Source organism: Ascaphus truei, chromosome 2 (genome assembly GCF_040206685.1).
Source record: "Ascaphus truei isolate aAscTru1 chromosome 2, aAscTru1.hap1, whole genome shotgun sequence".
Lineage (NCBI taxonomy): Eukaryota > Metazoa > Chordata > Amphibia > Anura > Ascaphidae > Ascaphus > Ascaphus truei.
In genome coordinates this window covers 414,890,659-414,913,472 of record NC_134484.1, presented here as the reverse complement: position 1 = coordinate 414,913,472, position 22,814 = coordinate 414,890,659, and the positions used below count along the sequence as shown (strand labels likewise).

Below are 22,814 nucleotides of genomic sequence, written 5' to 3'. Positions count from 1 at the left end.
TCCTGTAGTAGCCACCGCAAAAGCAACCTTACTGCGCATGCGTGCCCAATCTAAGACGGTGGCGCCCTGTACTGGGAGCCGCCGGAAGTCCTTAACGCCGCGATCGCTGCTCCGCTACTGCCAAGTCTCCTCCCTGCTGCTCAAGACGCGTGCCGTGCACGCACACGCACCCACACTTCCCCGGCGACCAGATGCTCTGTCCCGACCACCGCGGTGAGTACAGGGAGGGGGGTGTCGCCACTCTGAGGGGGACCTGGCTACATGATAACTTTTGTTGTTTTGCAGCCCCAGAACCGATTACTTTCCCATACATTTGCAATGTAAGTCCTTGTGTTTCTGTTTCTGCAAGACAGAGCTTCTCAAATGGGGTCAATGGGGGTTGGGGGGAATGTTTGTTGTAATATGCTCCGATCTGGAGGTATCTAAAAAATTCGGTATAAGGGATATCTTTGTCTGATCTAATTTGTTCAAATGAGTTACAAGCAAGCTAAATTCCCTTTCAATAGCCACAAAAGATGTGCTAATCCTCAGGTCTTTAAAGAGCTGAAGGACATCAACATTGAATTAAACCTGCTTCTTACCTTTCAGGCGGATAATTCACTAAGCTGGTCAAAGAGGAAGTTTTTTGAGAAAGCAAACAGGCCAGACACCATGCTGGCACACAAATGAAGGAATAGACAAACAAATTTCAATATACAGGCGATTCACTTACAATCGGGATCCGCCACAGCCAATCCAAAATCTATAGTAGATGAATGTATATAACGGAGAGAAAGTGGCACATAACTCGAAAACAAAAAAAGCTCTGAGAGAGATCCTAGCAAGCTCTAGCGTGGCAAGATTGGAAGAAGTGGACAGGGAGTACTGGGTGCAAATGACACAGGTCATTATGGAGCTACAGTGGCGACACGTTTAATTCATCATTGGCTAGTTCTGCAAGCCGGGAGATTTCCCGGCTTGCTAGCCAAATCCCCTCGGCGTGCCGCGCGTCACCGATGCGCGGTCACGCTTCATCGGTGCCTGCGCCCCATGCACGCGTGCCCAGGGCTCCCCGAGGGAGCCCTGGTGTCCCGCGATGTGGGGGACGGCGGTGGGGGGTTCCGGGGGACCCGGCTGACCCGGAGAGGGGAGGGGGAAGCCCCGATCGGAGGACCGCTCCTCCGAGGCTTGGGCGCGCGCACGGGACACCTCGGCGCGCGCCCGGTTACTGTCGCGGCCGAGACCGGGTAAAGGTAAGAATAAACTCGGCCGCGACAGTAAAGCAATCAAAGGCGCCTGGCCTAGATGGCTTTTCGGGGCTTTATTATAAGAAATGTATTAAGCTTCTGGCCCGTGCCTTCGCCGGATGTTCATCGGAGTCTTGGCGTCTATATCAGTTATATATAAACCAGGAAAAGATCCGCTGGATTGTAAAAGCTATATGCCAATTTCGCTAATCAATACCGATGTCAAAATGTATGCTAAATTATTGGCCAATAGATTGAGTCCACACGCTTTAAATCTAAAAGGTTGTATTTAATGAGTGCATACACCGAAAAATATACTGCTACAGAGAAAACTCTGACGCGTTTCGTCCACAGGTAGGGACTTTGTCAAAGAGTACCTGGCACTGACCCCAGTGACGCTTATATAGGGAGACAAAGATTGCCATTGGGTGGATCAAATTGAAAAGGATGTTTAACTCACCAGATGAATAATGGAGCAATCAAACTCTAAAAAGGGAATGCAGCTAATTAACCCCCTCAATAGTACTCACTTACAAGACATCACTAGGGCCAATCTCATGCAGTAAACATGATAAAAAGACACAAAAGATTAAAAACAATTCTCCATACTGCTGTCTAAATACATAAATGAACCATGTACAAAACAGTTACCAGTAACAATGTAGCAGAAACAGCAACATATATATAATATACAATTACGAATAAACAATGTCACAATTAATACATACAAAGGTATAAGAATAAAGCATCACTACTAAACTACGCTATGGAATATATAGAATATATAGGATCATATATGAAAAATAGTGCTAATAAACTAATCACACAAGTAATTAAATCAATACACATAATAAATAAATATATTAATAAATATATTAATAAATCACTCAATATGATAAAAATGACTTAACCAAACGATAATACATACCACCATAAACCAACATAACTATACAAATAGTGCACTACTATAAAATACATAGATATTATACTGAAATCAACACCAACAATACTATTGTTATAGAAATAACTATTGAAAGATAATGTAAATAAATTAAACATATATAAATAGCATCTAATACTTATAAACGATAAATCAAACTAAAAAGTGCTTAAGATCCCACTCCACATTAATCCCAGTGGGATGCAATGTATTCATAGCATGAATCCAATACATTTCTCTTGTATTAAGTTTGTTCATTCTATCTCCCCCTCTAGGATGGATACCAACATGTTCCAGAGCTGAAAATGAAAATTGGGAAATATTCCCCTGACTGCACATTGAAAAGTGCCGCGACACTGGATGTAATAAGTCCTTCTTTAAAATATGTCTAATGTGTTCCTGAACCCTTACTCTCACTGGCCTAATGGTCCGACCAATGTATGACATTTTACATCCACATTGTAAATGATAGATCACGTAACTGGTATGACAATTCATAAAATTATATAAATATAGGTCTGGCTATATATAAATATATCCCTGATTAACATTGGTTAGGCTTCAGAATTACAAATATGATATTCCCCATAGCAATCGGATGCCCTTACAGAACCTTCTAACCTAATGATATCTATGTACTCTTATCCACATTATAGGATGTGTTAATTTGGGGTTTGGCAGTCTGCAATAAAGCGCATAAATTAGAAACATGGAATATCCGAAGAGTTCAGGATAAATTCTTAGCTGTGCACGTTTGTGGTCATGATTGCCTACAGTGGCGGGTGATGGGGGGTGACTACCCTTAGAAGTACATAGACCGGCATGGGAGTCTTTTTGGAATTACTTCTCTCTCTTAGTTCCGTTCCCAGTTCGGAATTGTACCGAATACTCTTGCAGGTCTTGTCTGCAATGATTCAGAACAACAACTCACTCATATTGTGAATTCAATCTTCTTAAAGTCCTTTGATGGCTTTTTGCAGATTTTGTGAAATAAGGATTTATGCTATTTAATGTACTGAAATTGATGCACAATCATCAAGAGTTACCAGCATCCCACAACTACATATCTCAATCCCAGAACCACAGCTCAATGAGCGACTTTGCCATAGTCCACTGTGTGATTTGTGGTGCAGCTGCATTGGTGCAGTAGTGGATGGCTGGGGAGGCAGCATCTGTGAACCTGTGGATCCTCACCTTTCTGAACATGATGATTGTGCTCTGGATCATTGTAGAAGAATCACTACCACTCATGGAAGGAGGCTCCACTCCTGCTGTGAGAAGTGACTTTGTTGCTTCTCCATGCATCTCTTCACCTGTGGAACCTCCTCCTTTTCCTCTACATCCACCAACACCACAGAGACAATGGAGCAAGGGAGTGATATATCGACAAAGTAGGCTTCAGTGGGACAGAGTCCATTGCAACAGAACGCGTATTGTTTCCCTTCACGTTGCAATGTGTTAGTGTGCAATGTATGTACTGTGTGCAAATTGTTAGGAGTGAGGTACTTTAAGAGTCGCGACATGGATGGTCAGTGAGGATGTGAGACTGACCCATCCTAAAAAAATCCACTTTTTGAAATGGACTTGGTCCAAGTCATTGCGAATCGATGATCCTGTCCCTGTAATAATAATAATAATAATAACTTTATGAATATAGCGCTTTTCTCCCAATAGGACACAAAAGACCACAGGTACATAAAGGAAAAAATAAGTAAACATTTAAGGTTAAAAAGAGACCAAACACAAGGAAATATATAATACAGAATGTCACCGTACTGTATTTATTAAATGTCGGACAGACGGTGGATCATTAATTAAATTCTTTCTACCCACTTGGTATCTAAAGCCCTCTCCCGCCTTAAACCTTTCTCATTGACTACCCCACACCTGTGGAATGCTCTTCCCCTCAGTACCTGACTAGCACCCTCTCTATCCACCTTTAAGACCCGCCTTAAGACACACTTGCTTAAAGAAGCATATGAATAGCACTGTGGATAATACTGGACACATGATACATAAAGCTTGGCCCTGTGCAGACGCACTTACCAGAATTCCCTCCTACTATTTCTGTACGTTCTCCCTATCTACCAATTAGATTGTAAGCTCCTCAGAGCAGGAACTCCTCTTCCTTAATGTTACTTTTATGTCTGAAGCACTTATTCCCGTGACCTGTTATTTATATTATTTGTCATTTATATGATTATAACGTGTATTACTACTGTGAAGAGCTACAGTATGTACATTAATGGCGCTATATAAATATAGACATACATACATACAATTAAATGCCTGGGTAAACAGGTAGGTCTTGAGCTTGTTTTTATAGATTTCCAGAGAGGGGGCCTCTCGAACTGAAATATTGCGCTGCATGCTGTGGATGCCCTAGGGGTACCACTAGACGCTAATCCTCCCCAGTATACGAATATCTGGAAGTTATATGTGGACTACAGAAGGCATTCTGGACATGACTTGGCTCGACTCCTTAGAGCACATACTGTACAGGGACTGAGCACCATTTCACCTTGGACTCTGGCTAGTTAACAATGAACTTTGGGGGAGGGTGAAGGGGAACTTTGCTGAAATAGCACTGATTGTGGAGTATATCGACTGATGGGGTGCTACCTGAGGATTAGACTTTTATATATATTTTTAATTTTTTTATTTATTTACCTGAGGATTAGGGTCATATATGCACACATACCATACACATTCATCATATATACATACCATGCATATGCATTAAAGATACACACGCACCTCATACACATGCAGTATATATATATATACTAGCTGATATACCCGGCGTTGCCCATGATGTAATGTTCTTCCCCCCCATCCTCCCTCTCAACTCTCTTCCCCCCTCTTCACAGCTGTTTAGGCTTCCCCCCCTTCTCTCCTGACTCCCTCTCTCCCCCCCCTCTCTCCTGACTACCTCTCCCCCCCTCTCTCCTGACTCCCTATCTCCCCCCCTCTCTCCTGACTCCCTCCCCTCCCTCTCTCCTGACTAACTCCCCCCCCTCTTTCCTGACTAACTCCCCCCTCCTCTCTCCTGACTGAATACCACCCCCCGCCTGTCCGCTGTGCGACGTCATCTTACCGGGGGCAGCTGCAGGAGGAAGGGGGTCCTTCCGGAGGCTGCCTGCCCACTGCCTGTCCCCCCACCGGGGAGGGAGGGAAGTGAGCGTTGGCGGCTGGGGCAGGAGGGCCGCGCCGCGCTTCCCCTCCGTCCGGGAGCTGGTGGGGGGGAGAGGGAGTTGGGTGACGTCATAGAGCCGGGTGACTTCATAGAGCCACCAATCTGATTGGCCAGAGGCTGAGGACCAATCAGATTCACCGCAGCTAGTACCAACCTTTCGATTTTATATATTAAGATATAAAGAGATGCGCATGCCACATAGCATAATTCTGTTATAGTTTAATGTTAAACAATAAAGATAGTTTTTAAAAAACAAACTCACAAGTGGAGCTAGATAAAAAGCATTGAGAGTAAATCGATCTTACATGAGATGATTCTCATCTTCAGTTGATGCCTCTGCCAGGAGAGTCCTTGGATATCAACCAAATGTTCTTTGGGGAACGACAAATCCTTCTGCTGAATCTACTGAGTCACCTCAAACAAGCTTGCAACAAGCAGAGTGCAAGAGAAACAAATGTAGCACATTTCTACTACTGTATGTATCAGTCCCGTATACCACTAAGTCTTTCCAATTTAGCTTGTGTGCCGATACACTAAGCTCACGTGGTGCGGGGGGCGGGTGGGGGGTGACGTCTTGCGTTGTAGCGTGCCGTCCTTACGTGTTTCGTTACAAATGTAACTTACACACATACTGCTGCGGCCAAGTTTATTCGAGCATTTGCCCGTTCTTGGCCGCAGCAGTATCCTGGCGCGCGCCGCAGGGTGACAGGCGCGCGCCGAAGCAGCGGAAGAGCGCCCTCCGATCGGGGCGCTCTCCCTACCGCTGCCGGGTCCGCCGGGTCCCCGGGAACCCCCTGCCGCCGTCCCGCGATCGCGGGACACCAGGGCTCCCTCGGGGAGCCCTGGACGCGCGTGCAGGGGGCGCTGGCACCCGATGATGCGTGACCGCGCATCTGTGATGCGCGGCACGCTGAGGGAGTGCGGCTCGCAAGCCGGGACATTTCCCGGCTTGCGGAATGAGCCGCACTCGGATAAACTGTGTCGGCAGTGTACTGTGACATACATACATACATACTGTATATACATACATACAATACAGGGCTTTAGTATTGGCTAAGGAAGTGATCAAACAATGGAAACCTGAGGGTTTTTACTTGGGATTTGGCCATCTAAGATTTCACTTCATATGTAATAGACATACCCTAGCTTCCACTGGATTATAGAGATTCACACACCATAACATCTGGCGACTTTCAGGTAGCCATTTCTTTATGCATTAATTTGTTTGCACATACCCCGTATTTTGGGGAGTAGTATATCTTTGAGATATTACAGTCTCCTTAACACATTTGCTTTATTTATTGTTTGCACATTAATTACTGGTCCTTTTACCAGTTAAGCAACCTGACTGATGTACAGTACACTCGCAGTGTAGAGCTCTATACAACCAGTGTGTATGTATATCACATATAGTCCACATATAGCTGTGACAGAGTATCACCTCTATTGTAACAATTAGAAACATCTCTGTGATATAGAGATTTTCTTACAGTACTGTGGGACCTGATCAGGTTCCAGTTCGGCATCAAGCTTCTCTTAGGTTTTAATAATATATTTCTAGTTTTCTCGCTTTTGTCCAACAATTACATTAAAATATTATATATTATTATTTATTAGTAGAGGTAGAGTGCTTGCAATAGGGATTCTTTTCTCTTCTGTCTAGGATTTATTTATTCCACAGACACGTAGTAGCTACTTGATAAAGTGGCTTTCAACATTCTGTGCTTGATCGGAATGTATCCTAGCTGGTAATCCATAATGGATGTACTGCTTGTCCTGCACCCCCTTGGCAATGGTAATAGCTCACTTGTGCTTTGTTGGGAATGCTTGGGCATACCTGGTGAAGTGGTCTGTGACTACTAGGATATTGTAGTGTTCTTTCTGTCCGGCTCTAATTACAGAAAGTCCATGCAGCCCAAGTCCAATGGTTCACTACTGCTGATATTTGTCAATGGTGTGGCCCTTGAAGGCAGAGTCTCTCTTGGAAAGCACCTCCTACAGTTCTTGCAGTAATCTTCAACACCACAGGGCTAATAGAACTGGCCTTTCACCCATCCCAACATCTTGTCAGTGCCCAGGTGACAATGATTGTCATGAAGAGAACTGAGTACCATCTGCCTATACTTGTAGGGGAGAACCAAGTGCTTAGTCACTACGTGTTGTGATTTCTTGGCTACTCGGAACATTACCCAACTTTTGATTACTAAATTATGCCATTGCTTTAAGAGGAGCATTTTTGGCAAATCCCGGCAAGCTTCCTGGCGGACTTCTGGTTTCTCAAGGCTGACCATACAGTACTTTCTTCAATCCGGAATCTGTCTGTCTGCACTTGATGGAGGTCCAGCTGATTTAATCAAGGCAACCCCTGCATAGTTAATTCTGCAGTGTAAGCGTATACCAGGGGTACAGCTCTAAGGGATATACCCAGACTGTCAGACACTCTACTTAGATTTGCAGTCGTGACTCTTTTTGGTGTCTCAATTTGCTTACACAATGCTTGTACCCCGAATGTGGGATTTATTCCCACTGCTTATCCATCTCCCGAGTATATATCTCTATGAATTCGGGACAACGCATCAGCATCAATTGTTTTCCTCCCTGGTCTGTATTTCCAGCTAAAATTGTATGTGGCCAATACCGCTAGCCATCTGTGAACAGTGGCATCCAATCTCGCCGCTGAAAGGATGTAGGTAAGTGGGTTATTATCTGTGTGCACTACTAATGTTGCTCTGTATAGTTGTGTAGTTTGTAAATTACTGCCCATTTCACAGCTATGAATTTGAGTTTACGCACTGGGTAATTCTTCTCTGATGGAGCCAACCCCAAACTCAAGAATTCTACCGGCCAAAGCACATCAGGATTCTCCTGATATAGTACTGCTCATAACCCCTCTAGACTTGCATCCACATGGGAGTACATAGAGATTTTGTGGGTCAGTGAATGGCAGTACTGGCGCATTAGCAAGACAGGTTTTTATGGCTTTGAAAACCTTCACACTTGGGAGTCTACCTGTCTCCAAATGACTCATTCAAATTGAAGTAGTCTTGGTTAGTAGCCCCAGTGGCCAAACTGCGTCCCTGTGGCAGCTTTAGTTTTTTGGGCTGCACTATGGTAGAGAAGTTATTGATGAAGCGTCTGTAGTATCCACAGAACTCTAGAATGGACAATAATTCCATCAGCTGTCTGGGCCTAGGTCAGGATGCAATCGCCTCCAATTTAGAGAGGTCGGTAGCCACACCTGTTTCAGACACGTTGGGCCCCACATAAGTGCCAAACATCAGGCAGAATTGACACTTGTTCAGTGACAACATTAATCCGCTCACATTTAGTCGGTCAAGTACCTTCATTAGGCAGGCCTCGTGTTCTTCCAAGGTCTTCCCAAACACTAATAGGTTGTCAAGGTATACTAGCACCTCCAACAAATTCATATCCGCCACAACACTTTCCATCAGTCTCTGGAAAGTGGCAGGGGCCTCTGACATTCCTTGGGGCATGCGCTCAAATTGATAGAACCACAACCTGCATAGCATATTAAAGCGGTCTTCTCTTTGTCTTGTTTGCTCATGGAAATCTGATAATACCCATTACAGAAGTCCAGGACCGAGAACCAACCTGTGAGACAATCCAATGCATACTCTATGCATTGCATGGTATATTGATCAGGAGTAGTTCTCTTGTTCAACATGTGATAGATAATACACATTCTTACCGCTTCACTTTTCTTTTGGGCCACAACCATGGGTGATGAATATGGGTTGCGGGATTCTGAGATTATACATCAATACTTGTAGCTGTCATCTCCGCAACATTTCCCTGAATGGGCGGTATCATGATGGGAATCTGGTGCTACACTCCCTTTTCTTTTCCTACATCCGACTCCTGAGTAGAGAAAACTTGGGCATTCAAGCTATCGTTTCCTTCAGCTGTTCCTTCCAGAGTTCTGGAGCATTCTCTGTATCAAAGGGAGATCTACAGGGTCAGAGGCAGGTCGCAGAGAGGCATCGTTGGTATCACTAGCAGCAGTCAGAGTCGGGCAGCAGAGAGGCGTCATCGCGGTCAGAGGCCGGCAGTGAGGAGACATGAAGAGGACAGGAATACAGGAACCTGACTGGGACAAGTGAACAGGAGTGGGACTGGGACTCGGGAACAAGAACAGGATTGGGACTCGGGAACAGGACTGGGACAAGAGAACAGCAACAATGCACAGCAAAAGCAGGAGCCGAAGCAGGTGCAGGAGGAATTAGTATAAATAGGCATCTGGCTGCAGGAACAGGAAATTTATAAAGGCAGCCAGGGAGGAACAGATTTCAGAGGGACCGCAGAGGGGAATACCAGTAAGGACAAGATTCAGCAGTTATCCCATTGGAGGTGCATGGGCACTGCAGACCAGAACATCTGGAAGAACCTGACATTATTCCCTCCCCCCCTTAGGAGTGTTCTCCAAAAGATCCTTCTTTAGGCTTGTCTGTATATCTCCGGGGAAAGGCACTGACCAATAGTGGAGAATGTACAGAACTTCTGGTTTCCAGGACCACTCCTCTGGACCGTAGCCCACCCAGTGGACCAGATATTGGAGTTTTCCTCGGTGCAAACTGGATTCCAATATTTTTTCCACAATGACACCTTCCTCGTTATCCAACAGGACCGGGTCAGGAGGAGGAAGCCTGCATCTAGGAAAAGGATTATCCCGGAACGGTTTTAGTAAAGAAGTGTGAAAGATGGGGTGTACTTTAATGGACTGCAGGAGTTCCAATCTGAAGGACACAAGATTTACAAGTGCTGAAATCCAGGAGGGACCAATGAATTTTTGACCCAATTTAATGTTGGGGACCAACAATCATAAGTTGAGAGTCAGACCTTATACCAGATGAGAGAACTTGTGGAAGGTCTGCGGTGTTGGTCTGCTGTTTTCTTATGTCGTGCTTGGGCCTCACAAATTGTCTCTTTAAGTGTCTCCTAGACATTGTGTAGAACCTCAAGTTTCTCCGTGACCACCACAATGGGACCAGAAGTTGGAAAGCGATGAATAAAAGTTGGATCAAACCCAAAATTCGAGAAGGGGCTCTGCTGTGTCGAGGAATGATATGTTATTGTAAGAGAACTCTGCTAGAGGTAAAAAGTCAGCCACCTCATCCTGGAAATGGATATATGCACACACAGTATGGTTTTTCTCTTTTGTGTGTATGTCAGGGTAAGCCTTCCGAAGCAGGCGCCCAGCACCTAATTGAGGCAAGTTTTCCTCCCCAGACACGTGAGTTTACCCGAATAAACCTAATTTTATTCCACTATCTTGTTTTGCCTTCTGAATGATCCGATTAAAAGGTGTTAAAAGTCCTGGTCTCCCATGACAGGCTTTTGTCTGTTTTTTTAGTCACCTTTTTCACCCACCATAAGTTAAAATGTTTATGGTAAACCAACCCAGCCTTGAAAATTGCAAAGCCAGTGCAACCAACCTCACACAGATGAGACCCATAAAGGTTGAAACAGCTGTCTGTGAATGGTTTGACTGGCTTTGCATCTAATACCATGCTGTGCTTAAAAGCTGTGTTAACAGCAGAGCATTTGCTTTTAAGGGTTACATGTAAAAATGGATTTTAGACAAAGGTGACATTGTGTGCCCATTTGCATGTCATTTCCCAGAATCCCTTGCTGCAGTGGAAGCACTGTATGCTAGGTGACAATGGTGAAATGCAGGGTTGTAGACCTGTCTAAGACATGTGAATGCACTCGCAAGTGATGTTCTTTATTGGAGATATATATATATATATACTGTGTGTATATACTGCGTGTATATACTGCTGCGGCAGAGTTTATTCGGGCATTTGCCCGTTCTCTGCCGCAGCAGTAACCTGGCGCGCGCCGGGCGCGCGCCGAAGCAGCGGAAGAGCGCCCTCCGATCGGGGCGCTCTCCCTACCGCTGCCGGGTCCGCCGGAACCCCCTGCCGCCGTCCCGCGATCGCGCGACACCAGGGCTCCCTCGGGGAGCCCTGGACGCGCGTGCAGGGGGCGCTGACACCCGATGACGCGTGACCGCGCATCGGTGACGCGCGGCACGCCGAGGGAGTGGGGCTAGCAAGCCGGGGCATCCCCCGGCTTGTGGAACTAGCCCTGCTCGATTTAAACGTGTCGGCAGTGTACATATATATATAATATATATATATATAAAAAAACTAAACTTATATATAGAAGTACAAGGGTTGCAGACCTGTCTAAGACATGCAAATGAACATACAGTAATATTTACAGTTGCTATATATTATATATATATATATATATATATATATATATATATATACACACACATACATACACTAACACACCCCATCATGCATGCATACAAAATACACACACCATGCATATATGCGCTTACCATTACCAAGCGCCACTGCCAAGAGGAGACAATCAATCTGATTACTTTACTGCATTTGTTTATTTGCATCGGATGCATTTCTCTGTGGAAATTTACATGTAATGTGTGCAGTTTTGTAAAATCAAGCAGCTTTGTAGCATCAAGACTGTCAGCCTTAGGTACCTGTTTTGAATTAATGCAGGTCCCCAACAATTTTTAAATTAGTGCTGGATTTAGGAATTTCTTGATTACATTCGTGAGTCCAATCACTGCAATTTAGTATCTATTTGAAGGGCACCCATTCCTGATCCAGTTTATATGTTGATATATGTTGGTCTGTTTTGTATGTTTGAGGTTCTGTCTAAACCCATTTATTTTAAGTAGCATAATTAAATAAAATAATAAGTATTAACTTTTTTCATCACTTCAATTCAAACAATGAGTGCAAGTAAAAGGGTGTTTCCTTTTCTTTTCTAATTAAGAGGAGACAACCCAAAGAGCCTCGGAGGAGTAGTCATTTGAGTTCTGCATCACCACCTAATGGCCGGAATCTTCAGTGAGCTCAGCAAACCCTGCTCCTCTCCTCTCTGCAACAGGCCCGAATGTTTATATTCTGACCAACCTGGGGACAAAGGCTTTAAAAAAAATGATGGCTTATAAAGCTAGGAGCAATGTTCAGGAGTAAGATGCTTTGACTGTATTATGTAATGACATATCAGCTTGTCCAGGTGTACTAACAATGGTATCGTTTTTTTAATTTAACGTGTGCAGTCATGGACTATGAAATTATGGCTTGAAAGCGAAGGTCAAAGCAAACTCACAACAGACCAATAAACTGTTTTAAAATACATTATTTAATCAATATAAACTATTTGTAAGCTTTATGTTTCAAATGTATTGTTTTTAATTACATATTTGATATCATTGTAAACAAATGTGAAAATGGGGTTATAATAATATTTAATTCGGAATAAATCCTTCGGGAAAATAAGTACTTTTACCGATTTTATTACAAGAGACGATAGCGTATAATTTGGTATGAATCAGAAACAGTTAATTACTTGCTTTGAGTGTCTACAGTAGCAGGTGGTATTTACTTTAACAATAGTTGCAGCTGTAAATTATATTGTGATATTGTAATTTGTCTCCTGAAAGTTTAACACTTACAATTCTGTATTAAACAAAGTTTTTTTGACAACTAAATTATTTGCTTTCTTCTTTAATTCCATACAAAGGGTTAGGAAATGAACATGCCTTCAGATCCTTCCTGGAATTCTAGAACATAAAACAGAGATAAATATATATTACAATTTGTTAGGGATTTTTGCTGCATAGCAAAAGCAATACAAATAGAGTACATAACATTCTTTAGCACCCATTTAATATTATGAATAGATGATTATAAATTCCAGTATATGTTCATGTCTATCGACTAAGCATCAATGGTATCCAAATATACTGAGTAGGGGGCTTTGTGCAGGTGCGACGACGAGTATTTTAAAACTTGCCTTGGAAATTCTGGGGCAATATCCAAGTAATGCTGCCAACATTTCAGTGAAATTTCTGCCGACAGACTAATGGCCCATTAGATTAACACAGCGGGGGTCCCATTCAAACTGAATGGGACTGCCTGGGACCCCTGCTGTGGTAATCCGATGGGCCATTAGTTTTTCTGTAGAAATGTCACAGAAAATGTTGCAGCATAACTGGGGTATTGTTGGTGATTGCCGCAGATTTTCCAAGGCAAGTTTTAGAATACTCGTCAGCGCACTGTATTTCACAGGAATGTAAAATGGTATTTCAAGAAACCTCTTGTTCTGTTTGCTACGGAAACCAAGCACAATATAGGACATCTATCTATCTAGGTCATAATAGCTTGATAAAGCACAATTGGTCATTGAGGGAATGGTGTTCTTTTAGTATAGATGTACAGTACAAAACAAGGTTGTCTGTTCTATTGTACTGTACCAACTCTAGGAATGGAATTGTCAAGGGTCAATTGAACAGCCTTATGCTATTGTTTCAGATATGCTGTTAGGTGGAAACAACAACAAAACAAATAAAGGAATTGTTAGCAACAATATTGGGGCTATAGAGCTGGTGAATGACTGAAAGAGAAAAAGAGGTCGTATGACAGATATACGTTTTATATTTGTAATCTAGGGTGTTCTAAGTATGACGTTTGCAGGAACTACACACACAGGAACACATTCATACATTTTTATGCATGTTTTATATGAGTGCCCTAATTCTTAAGATTATATTTTAAAGGCTAAATGACCATCTGATTTATTCCTTAAGTGGACAGGCTAAAGGGTCCATGTACAGCAATGCATGGGAGAGTTTCACATTTTTAATCTATGTAGCGGAAACAATTCCCTGGTTACAATTTCAATTATAATTCCCAGTCAAGCGGTCCCAGATGTGTGCATGCACACAGACTGCATCAGGAAAGCGTAAGTGGAGTTTAGGCAGGTGGCACTGTGCAACATTTATCATGCTTTTGAGCACATTTTCACGGCTCAAATGTACTCAGTAGGGAATGATAAGTACATTTTCATAGCTTCTGTATTTGTATTCAGCAGACCAGTACTGACTGGTGTGTGACTGATTGAAGGAAATCTCAAGTTTCAACCTAAACTAAAACAAAGAATAAAAAAGGAATCTGAAAACCCCAATGTTAATAATGTTATTTCATTTTTTTTTAAATATATATATATACACCTTTACAGTGTCCTTATGATATATCTGGCATCGCACAGGCGCTGGCATGCCAGAGGCCCTATTGACGTATCAGGTACGTTATGGCAAAAATTCTAATTTTCTAAGGGATGATCGGGCTTACCGAAACGTACAGTACGTGAAGCTCAATGGGGGGATGTGGGATGTCATGTGATCACTTCTGCAGTAATGAACTGCAGATCCATTTGACAAGTCTTTTATAGTGCTAAATGTCCACAGTTTATATCCTTTGCTTCTTGTGGAGCCTGCAGGGCATGTGTAATGAAGAATGTACACTGGCGACACACTTTATTCGAGCTCGGCTAGTCCCACGAATTCGGGTATTCCCGGGTGTATTGAGGTTTGTGACTGTTTTCTGCCCGAGTGCATTGGGTTATTTTCCAGGCAGGGATTGAAGCATTTTATTCCCGCTGGCTGCAATACTGCACAGTATATATATATATACTGCATTACAATTCATGAATTTATGCCATCTGGTAGACACGCGAAGCATTGCAGCCTATTAAATCCTAATCATTATCATTTAACAGATCAGCCGCCCGTCAGCCAGGCATGAACCCAGGCTGGGAAGGCAAACGCAACGGGGCTTGTCAGAGGTGAGGAGCAGCGCATTCCAGGTATCTGCCAGGTACATACTGGGTATTTGCTTGAATAAAGGGTGTCGGTGCAGTACATAAGCAATAAAATTTATAGCAGATCAATGATCTTTGTGGGTAAAGGAACAATCAGTCCCTCCCAGGACCTACTGTAAATAAACCAAGAACAGGGGTATGTGCCAAAGGTTAAATGGAACTGATTCTACAAAATTAGACAATCGGTATATCCAAATATTTTTTTAAACTTTTTACATTTCCATGGTGATCAGATGCTGTGTTTTGTTACCATATTTATTTTATGTAATTTAATGATAAAACAGTTGTCAGTCCTTGCGGATCCAGGTAAATCATTTTTTTCAGCTTTGTTTTTTTTTGTTTGTGTGGTAATTATGAAGCCATCATAGTCAAACAGGTGAATATAATTAGCTAATATGTTTGAATCCAGTGTTCCTGACAAAATATATGTTCATTTTTAATAAACTACAAATAAGAAAAACAGTTATTTTCTTAGGAAGCTCATCACACGGCCCCTGTCGATTTGAAATGTAAAAAAAGGAAAAAATGGCAGAGATAGTTTCAGACTCCTTTCAAAATTCAAAACAGACCTCTTGGGATGTGTGCCAGGGTAAAACGCTGATCTGAACGTTAGGAAATAGAGTATTGTCAGTCGTCTGAAAGAAAAATGCAAAAATGTAAAACAATACAGTAAACCAATCAATGCATGTTTTAAAAAGTATAAACTTTTTAATGTTTTATATGGAATGTAAACTTTAACTAAATAAATATTAATAAAGTAAAAAATGTATATTGTTATAGAAAATGTTTTATTGGTGGGAGGGTAAAAACGGTTTCTCAATAAAATAAAACAAATGTAGCCAGAAGGCTAGATTGCTATTCTCTTGTAACATCAGTTAAAGTTTTGCATGCACAGTCTCTACCATACATCTGTTTTTATGAGATTTTTTTTTTCATTTGTAGGCTAACATGGTACCACTCTCCACATGCTCAAAGAAAGATACAACTTGAGAAAGAAGACAAGTCATCACTATGGTACATTGCCAAACACTGCACACACATGCATACAGATCATTAATATAAAGTCTAATTCTACTACACGGATTATATTTTGTTGAGGTTGAAATGCTTTTAAAAAGACTGGTGGATGCTAACAGTGCAAAATAGTTGTGGGTACAGGTGGGCGAATTCGCCCATATCCATTTCCCGTGTTTTCTCGCACTTTCAACCCAAATCTGTTTCGCGGTATAAAATCCGCAAACAGATTTGGTCGGTTTTAACCTGTGCGGCTTCATCAAAACCGCCATTCGATACTACCGTGGATGGATTTGGAGAATCTAATCCGCTGATTCAGCAATCCATTGGCGGTTTCTTAAGAATTCCGTAACGGATTGCTGAACTCGCGCATTTAATTCTACAAATCTGTCGATGGGTTGCAGAATCTGCGGAGTGTATTGGTAATAATAATTAAAAATGAGCCAAACGCGAATCGCCATTTTTGAGATTGATCCGCTGAAATCCGCGGACCAAAGGAACCAGACAATCTGCCAGATCCAAATCCGCCAAAAATGTAGTGTCCAAAAAATAATATCTGAATGTACAGTATGCATCAGTGGTTATAAAGGTTAGTTTGAGCTTTGTGTGATTTGTTACAGAATGGTGCTCTTGTCTTCATCATTTGAATGCAATGATACAATCAAAAATATGCATACATGTTCTGACATTGCCGTTTAAAGTTTCTTTCTCATACTGTAAATTGTAAAGCTTATCAAAATGCACATTTGTAAACATATCACTGAAGAGGTAGCCCGCGACACATTGGTATTACATGTGTATGGGCGTATGTGGAAGCTGAGGGGTTGATGTATGTCTTTCTTATGAATTACAATAACATATAATTTTACTAAGGGCATTTTCGCCTTTGTTCTACTTGACATTAATCTGCATGAGATTGCTTATTGTGTGGGTTAGAACCGTTTGCATTAAAATTGGGTGATATCACAAGTAATTCTTCAGTGAAAATATTTTAGTTTAATTTTGTTTTCATTTAAAAAAAACATTTTTTTAATATGTGCATCTCTGTATTATAAAAGCAAAGTTATGACCAGGTATGTTTTACGCAGCTGTAGTATTTTGCTTTATACAGTCCATGATACTTTATCAATGCACAGTACAGTGCATCCTTTTATTGTCATCACAGTGAATTGAAAGCACATATATTATACAGCCTTATGCTTTTGTAGCGGTCATGTAAAATGGCTACAGTCATCTCTCCTGCTGACAGTAAGGCCTGGTAAGTTGTGGGCATGCCAGCAGTAATTATAGAGGTTTGCCCTCACACCCTGGTGAGGTGCCCTATGTATGGGTGGGAGTGGTCACAGGCTCTGACTCCATGGTTAGTGATGTCAGAGGTGTGTCAGCTTCCAGAGTGTACATAAGGCACAGCACTGAGCCAAAGTTAGAGTTGTGTGTGTGTGTTGCTGGAGGAGAAGTAAGAGTAGGAGCAGTTAAGAGTTATGTTATAGTAGCTGAATAAGAAGACTGTGTCCAGGGACCTGGCACAGAGTAAAGACATCCCGGCTGGGATAGGGAATCCCTATTTAAGGAGAACTACACCTTGTAAAGGGAAGTGCTGTGACAATGGAGGGCTAATACACCCCATTGTGGAGGGCAGCATTGCCCACCGTCAATAAAGATGCTCTTAATTACAAACCCTCTCGTGTACATGTGTGAAGTGATTGTACAGAGAGGAGCACCACCGAGGAGTTCCTCGCCAGGACCATCCCCAAGTGACCGAAGGGACCCTGATGAGGTGGAGGCGCTGCACTGGATATAGGTAGGACTCAGCACACTACCTCAGCTGCCTGTCTGGACGGGTCATCCCCACACACCATCATGCGGGAGACTCAGGAGTCCTGTAGCCAACAGGTGCACCACCAGACACAATCACACTGTAATGGGGACTGGTTAGACCACAGGGGCCAATATGAGATTGGGTGGGTCAGGCCGGTTCACAAAAACCGTTACATTTGGAGGCGAGCTGCTGAGATCAGATCTGTCAACAGGACAGGCTCTAGCTAGGCACACTGGGAAACAGGGAGAGTGTCTGCTGCCACTCTGTGCTGTGTAGGGACGGACCTAGGGGTGGTCAGGGGCTGACAGGGTATTGTCAGTTCGCAGGGACGACCTAGGGGCCTGAAAGGAGTGAGGGGTTTGGAGCCGGGCTATAGCTGACCGAGTCACTTTGAGGTAGTGCTAGTTGGTAGGACGCCAGAAGGGATAGCCTGTTAACGTGGTCAGGAATCCTGGAGAGGGTCTTCGTTAGGCTGACCAAGAGAGGTAGACGCCCCAAGTACTGCATGGCAGAGCCAGAGTACTCTAGCCCATTCCAGACACTTACCATAGGGAGCACAGACTGGGAGGAAGGAGTCACAGCAGACACTGAGAGAGTGAGCCTAGCCTGAGGTAGTGCAACATGAGTCCAGCCTAGATCAGGTACACATGTGGTGGTGCATCTGAGCAAATCCTTATTGTACTGGTGTGGTGGCTGCCCCGCAGAGCGGATCCCCATGTACGATAATTGGTACGAGAGCGTGACAACCCAAGGAATGGAGGATCCGCGTGGTGCGGAGGGCCCAAAATGGCGATCAGAGGCTGAGGGGGAAGGCACCCGTGGCGTGCGCCCCACTGAAGAGCAAACTGTCACCGAGCTGTCTCTAACTAATCTGCTCTGGAGTGGAGCGAAGGCGGTGGCTGCCCCGTTTTTGTCCTGTCTGGGACACCGAGGTGCCCCCCTTGAGGAGTGTGAGGACATTGTGATAAATGGGGTGGAGCACAGTGAGGATGGATGTCAGCGGACGTGCAACCAAATGAATGCTACCTTACCAAGAAAACAAACTGACATTTCGGACTCAAAAGTTATCCAAAATGGCGGCTTCCGCTTGCTGGGGAGACCGCGTGGGCCAGTCGCAGAGAACTTGGCTGATTCAGGACTTGCAAAAAGCTGGCCCGGAATGGCGCGAACAGCAGAGCCCCGCCCTGATGGGGGGCATGGCGCGAAAGCTATGGCTGCGCCTTCATGGACAGTGACTCACTCGGCCCCTGTGCTGAGTCAACCGCCTAGTCTATGGGACCCTCCCCTGATTTCAACCAGGGGGAGTGACTTTCAATTATGGCCTGTGGGAATGCACCCACTGGGCCCAGGGACTGATATCCAGACGGCGCCACTACAAGAAGTAGTTCCGGCCGCGGAGGTAGCGTGCAAAAAGGAGGGATATTTTGCACGCAAGGCGGCTGCCAGGAGAAGGCGGGAACTAGCCGCGGGAAAAGAACCTCACCCTGATGGGGAAACTGGCGCGAAAATGCAGACCGCGCCCACCAGGACTGAGAAAGGCGCGGCCTTAATTAAGGGGCATGCTATTCCCCTGTGGAACCCGCCCATAATTGCAACCCCTGGGGGCGGGTTCCAGCTATGCCAGCGGAGGGAGGAGCCGAAGCAGGAAGTGGCTGGCCCAGCAACTTCTACCAGTCAGTTGCGAGGAACCACTGACCTGGAGAGACCCATACAGAAAGTGGACCCTATTAAAAGGATGGCCTGCTCCTCCACTGTGGGCACTATGGTCTCCACCCAGCCCTACTCGGTACCCGGCGGGCTACTGGTAGTCAGGGTGGCCAACACCGAGACGGTGGTCGGGCTCTGCCTTCAATGCGGGCTGCCCGGAGGCACTGTTAATACAGCGGCACGTTGCCCACAATGCGGGACATTATACTTGTGGCCAATGCCGACGTTCATCCCGATCCAACCTGCTGACCCCCCGGGGGATACGGCTAGGCACTCTGCCGAGTCCCCTGGTGCACTGTGGATCAGTCGTGTAAGTCCCGGAGAAAGGGGACTGGAGTCGATTAAATCGGCTGGGTCAGCAGCAACCGAGACGGTCGGGTCACCCCCCGACCGAACTGGAAAGAGACTATCGCCCCGATCGGTGACCCCTAAGTCGGGGAAGGGAGACTACTTAGATGAGGATCTCCGCGAGCTAGCGGAGGTGAAATCAAGGCCCAGGAAAGAACCGGGGAGGACGACACCCCGTGACGTGAGTAGCAGCCTGGAAAGCAGGGCGTCCCCCGCAGATCGGCGAGCCGAGAGACGGAGTCCCTCCGCCCCAGGATATGGCGGCGACGGGCAAGAGACGCCTACACCCCTGCGGAATGGTAAGAGAAGGCCACTTACTTACCTTGCTCCGGTAGACGGTGTAGCGGAAACAAGGCCGTGCAAGGCCCAAGACGCACGTGCGGAGAATACACCACTTCCGGTGGAGACGACGGCGGAGCTTCTGGATGTCGTCATCGAGGAAGAGATCCCGCATGGGGGTCCAACTCAAGATGGCGGCACTTCCGGTTCCGGAGAGGACATCACTTCCGGTGGCGACGGCGGAACAGACGGGAAAGAAGCAGCGACGCTTCGGCGATCGGATGAAGGTCCCCGATCACCTCAAGGGCCCAAGAGCTGGATGGGCAAACCGCAGACTGAGGAGGGTGAGCTATCCTCATTGGATCAATCCATGGACAGCCGGGAACGGGTCATAGCCCCGTGGCGCCCCCTTGCTTACCCTTACGCCCAACCCCACGCCCTAGGTAAAATCCCTGCCCCCATCACCTGTTCCACGGGGTCCCCGCCTAGCCTAGAACTTGTGGACGTACCTTTGGGGGGGGGAGGAGAGACGGACTGGGGAAAGACAGCGCAGTTGCGCTACAGAGGGCATTTCTCGGGGTTGGGGAGAATTGGGTAAGGCCGCGGTAGGCCGGTGGTTGCCTCCTGCGACCAACAAACCAGAGGAAAAGGCCCTGGGATCATCACGGTGGTCCATACCACGGTCGGCACGGACATCGGGGGTATTTTCGTGGGGGGATGCGGACGAGAGTGACTCAGGGGATTCACACCGCTTCAAAGAACACCGTTGTGGGCCCCACTCTTTGAAGGCTATGTAGCCTGGATGGACCGTACACGGTTTCTCATCCGTAGGGAGGAGGTAGTAGATTTTTGGTGGGCCGAAGGAGAATTCACTCCTGAGCAAAGAGATAGGGAATTGCAGGACCGGTGGATTAAGATTGAGCACAGGGAGATAGAGCCCATGGGTCCTGACACACTGTCAGACCCTGTGGATCCTGACGACCCCTGTCATGGGTGCTACCTGGGAGGGCAGGTAGGGCTGATCTGACCAGGATCAGTAGAGCGGAACGGGCAATAATGGCTCGATATAAGTCTTCCCACGGGTTGGAGTACCCTTATGTCCCTGAACCCCTCATGGAGGAGATAGAAGAAACCATAGAAATGTATCTGGTCAGTAAGGGGAGTGAAGTAACCGGAAGGAGGGCAGAGGACCGGATAGATCACCTGATGCGAGTGTGGAGTATAGGGAGGAACATACATAAACACAAGGTGACCTATAGGCCCGAGAGGGGACTGCCTAGACATTATCATGTCACGGTCCTGGACATGGGTAGTAGAGAGGTTAGAAAACCTGACCCGAGTCACTACTATTAGGGGGTACTGAGACTTTACGCGGGCTCGTGGCTGCTGGTCGGGGCGGGCTTGGCGAGATGTCACTGTGGTCAATTTTCTGTTGTATTGTGCAATCTGTGTGATGTTAACAATTATGTTTTGTGTTACAGTGCTTCCTGGAGGAAGGTATGCAAATTTAGGTCCCAGCGAGGACGATGGGATTCACCAGGGGGAGAATGTAGCGGTCATGTAAAATGGCTACAGTCATCTCTCCTGCTGACAGTAAGGCCTGGTAAGTTGTGGGCATGCCAGCAGTAGTTATGGAGGTTTGCCCTCACACCCTGGTGAGGTGCCCTATGTATGGGTGGGAGTGGTCACAGGCTCTGACTCCATGGTTAGTGATGTCAGAGGTGTGTCAGCTTCCAGAGTGTACATAAGGCACAGCACTGAGCCAAAGTTAGAGTTGTGTGTGTGTGTTGCTGGAGGAGGAGTAAGAGTAGGAGCAGTTAAGAGTTATGTTATAGTAGCTGAATAAGAAGACTGTGTCCAGGGACCTGGCACAGAGTAAAGACATCCCGGCTGGGATAGGGAATCCCTATTTAAGGAGAACTACACCTTGTAAAGGGAAGTGCTGTGACAATGGAGGGCTAATACACCCCATTGTGGAGGGCAGCATTGCCCACCGTCAATAAAGATGCTCTTAATTACAAACCCTCTCGTGTACATGTGTGAAGTGATTGTACAGAGAGGAGCACCACCGAGGAGTTCCTCGCCAGGACCATCCCCAAGTGACCGAAGGGACCCTGATGAGGTGGAGGCGCTGCACTGGATATAGGTAGGACTCAGCACACTACCTCAGCTGCCTGTCTGGACGGGTCATCCCCACACACCATCATGCGGGAGACTCAGGAGTCCTGTAGCCAACAGGTGCACCACCAGACACAATCACACTGTAATGGGGACTGGTTAGACCACAGGGGCCACTATGAGATTGGGTGGGTCAGGCCGGTTCACAAAAACCGTTACACTTTATACACTGAAGGGTCCGAATTGCACAATTCAGTGTATATAGAAATACCTCTATAGAGTGAGAAAAATTAGGAATTTTCTTCAGAGCTGGCTGATCTAAAGGAATAATAAAATGTTGCATTTCTTAAGTTTAACCATGCAAAGTTGAACTTATTAAAATACAATATCTAGTATCTACTAAAATAACCTGTATTCCATACAAAATATTTAAAGGCCATATTT

The 22,814-nt window shown here is 45.2% G+C and overlaps 1 protein-coding gene across 1 annotated transcript in view; it reads right to left on the bottom strand.

The window, feature by feature from the left end:
• Positions 1-12,558: 12,558 nt before the first annotated feature.
• The window catches only part of MALRD1 (MAM and LDL receptor class A domain containing 1), a 662,703-nt gene continuing 652,447 nt past the window's right edge, over positions 12,559-22,814 (bottom strand). The window contains exons 38-39 of the mRNA XM_075588643.1: positions 15,655-15,720; positions 12,559-12,986 (exon numbers count right to left, since the gene is read on the bottom strand). Of these exons, the coding sequence (XP_075444758.1) occupies positions 12,915-12,986; positions 15,655-15,720 (138 nt within the window). The 3' untranslated portion in view covers positions 12,559-12,914. The remainder of the gene's footprint in view (positions 12,987-15,654; positions 15,721-22,814) is intronic.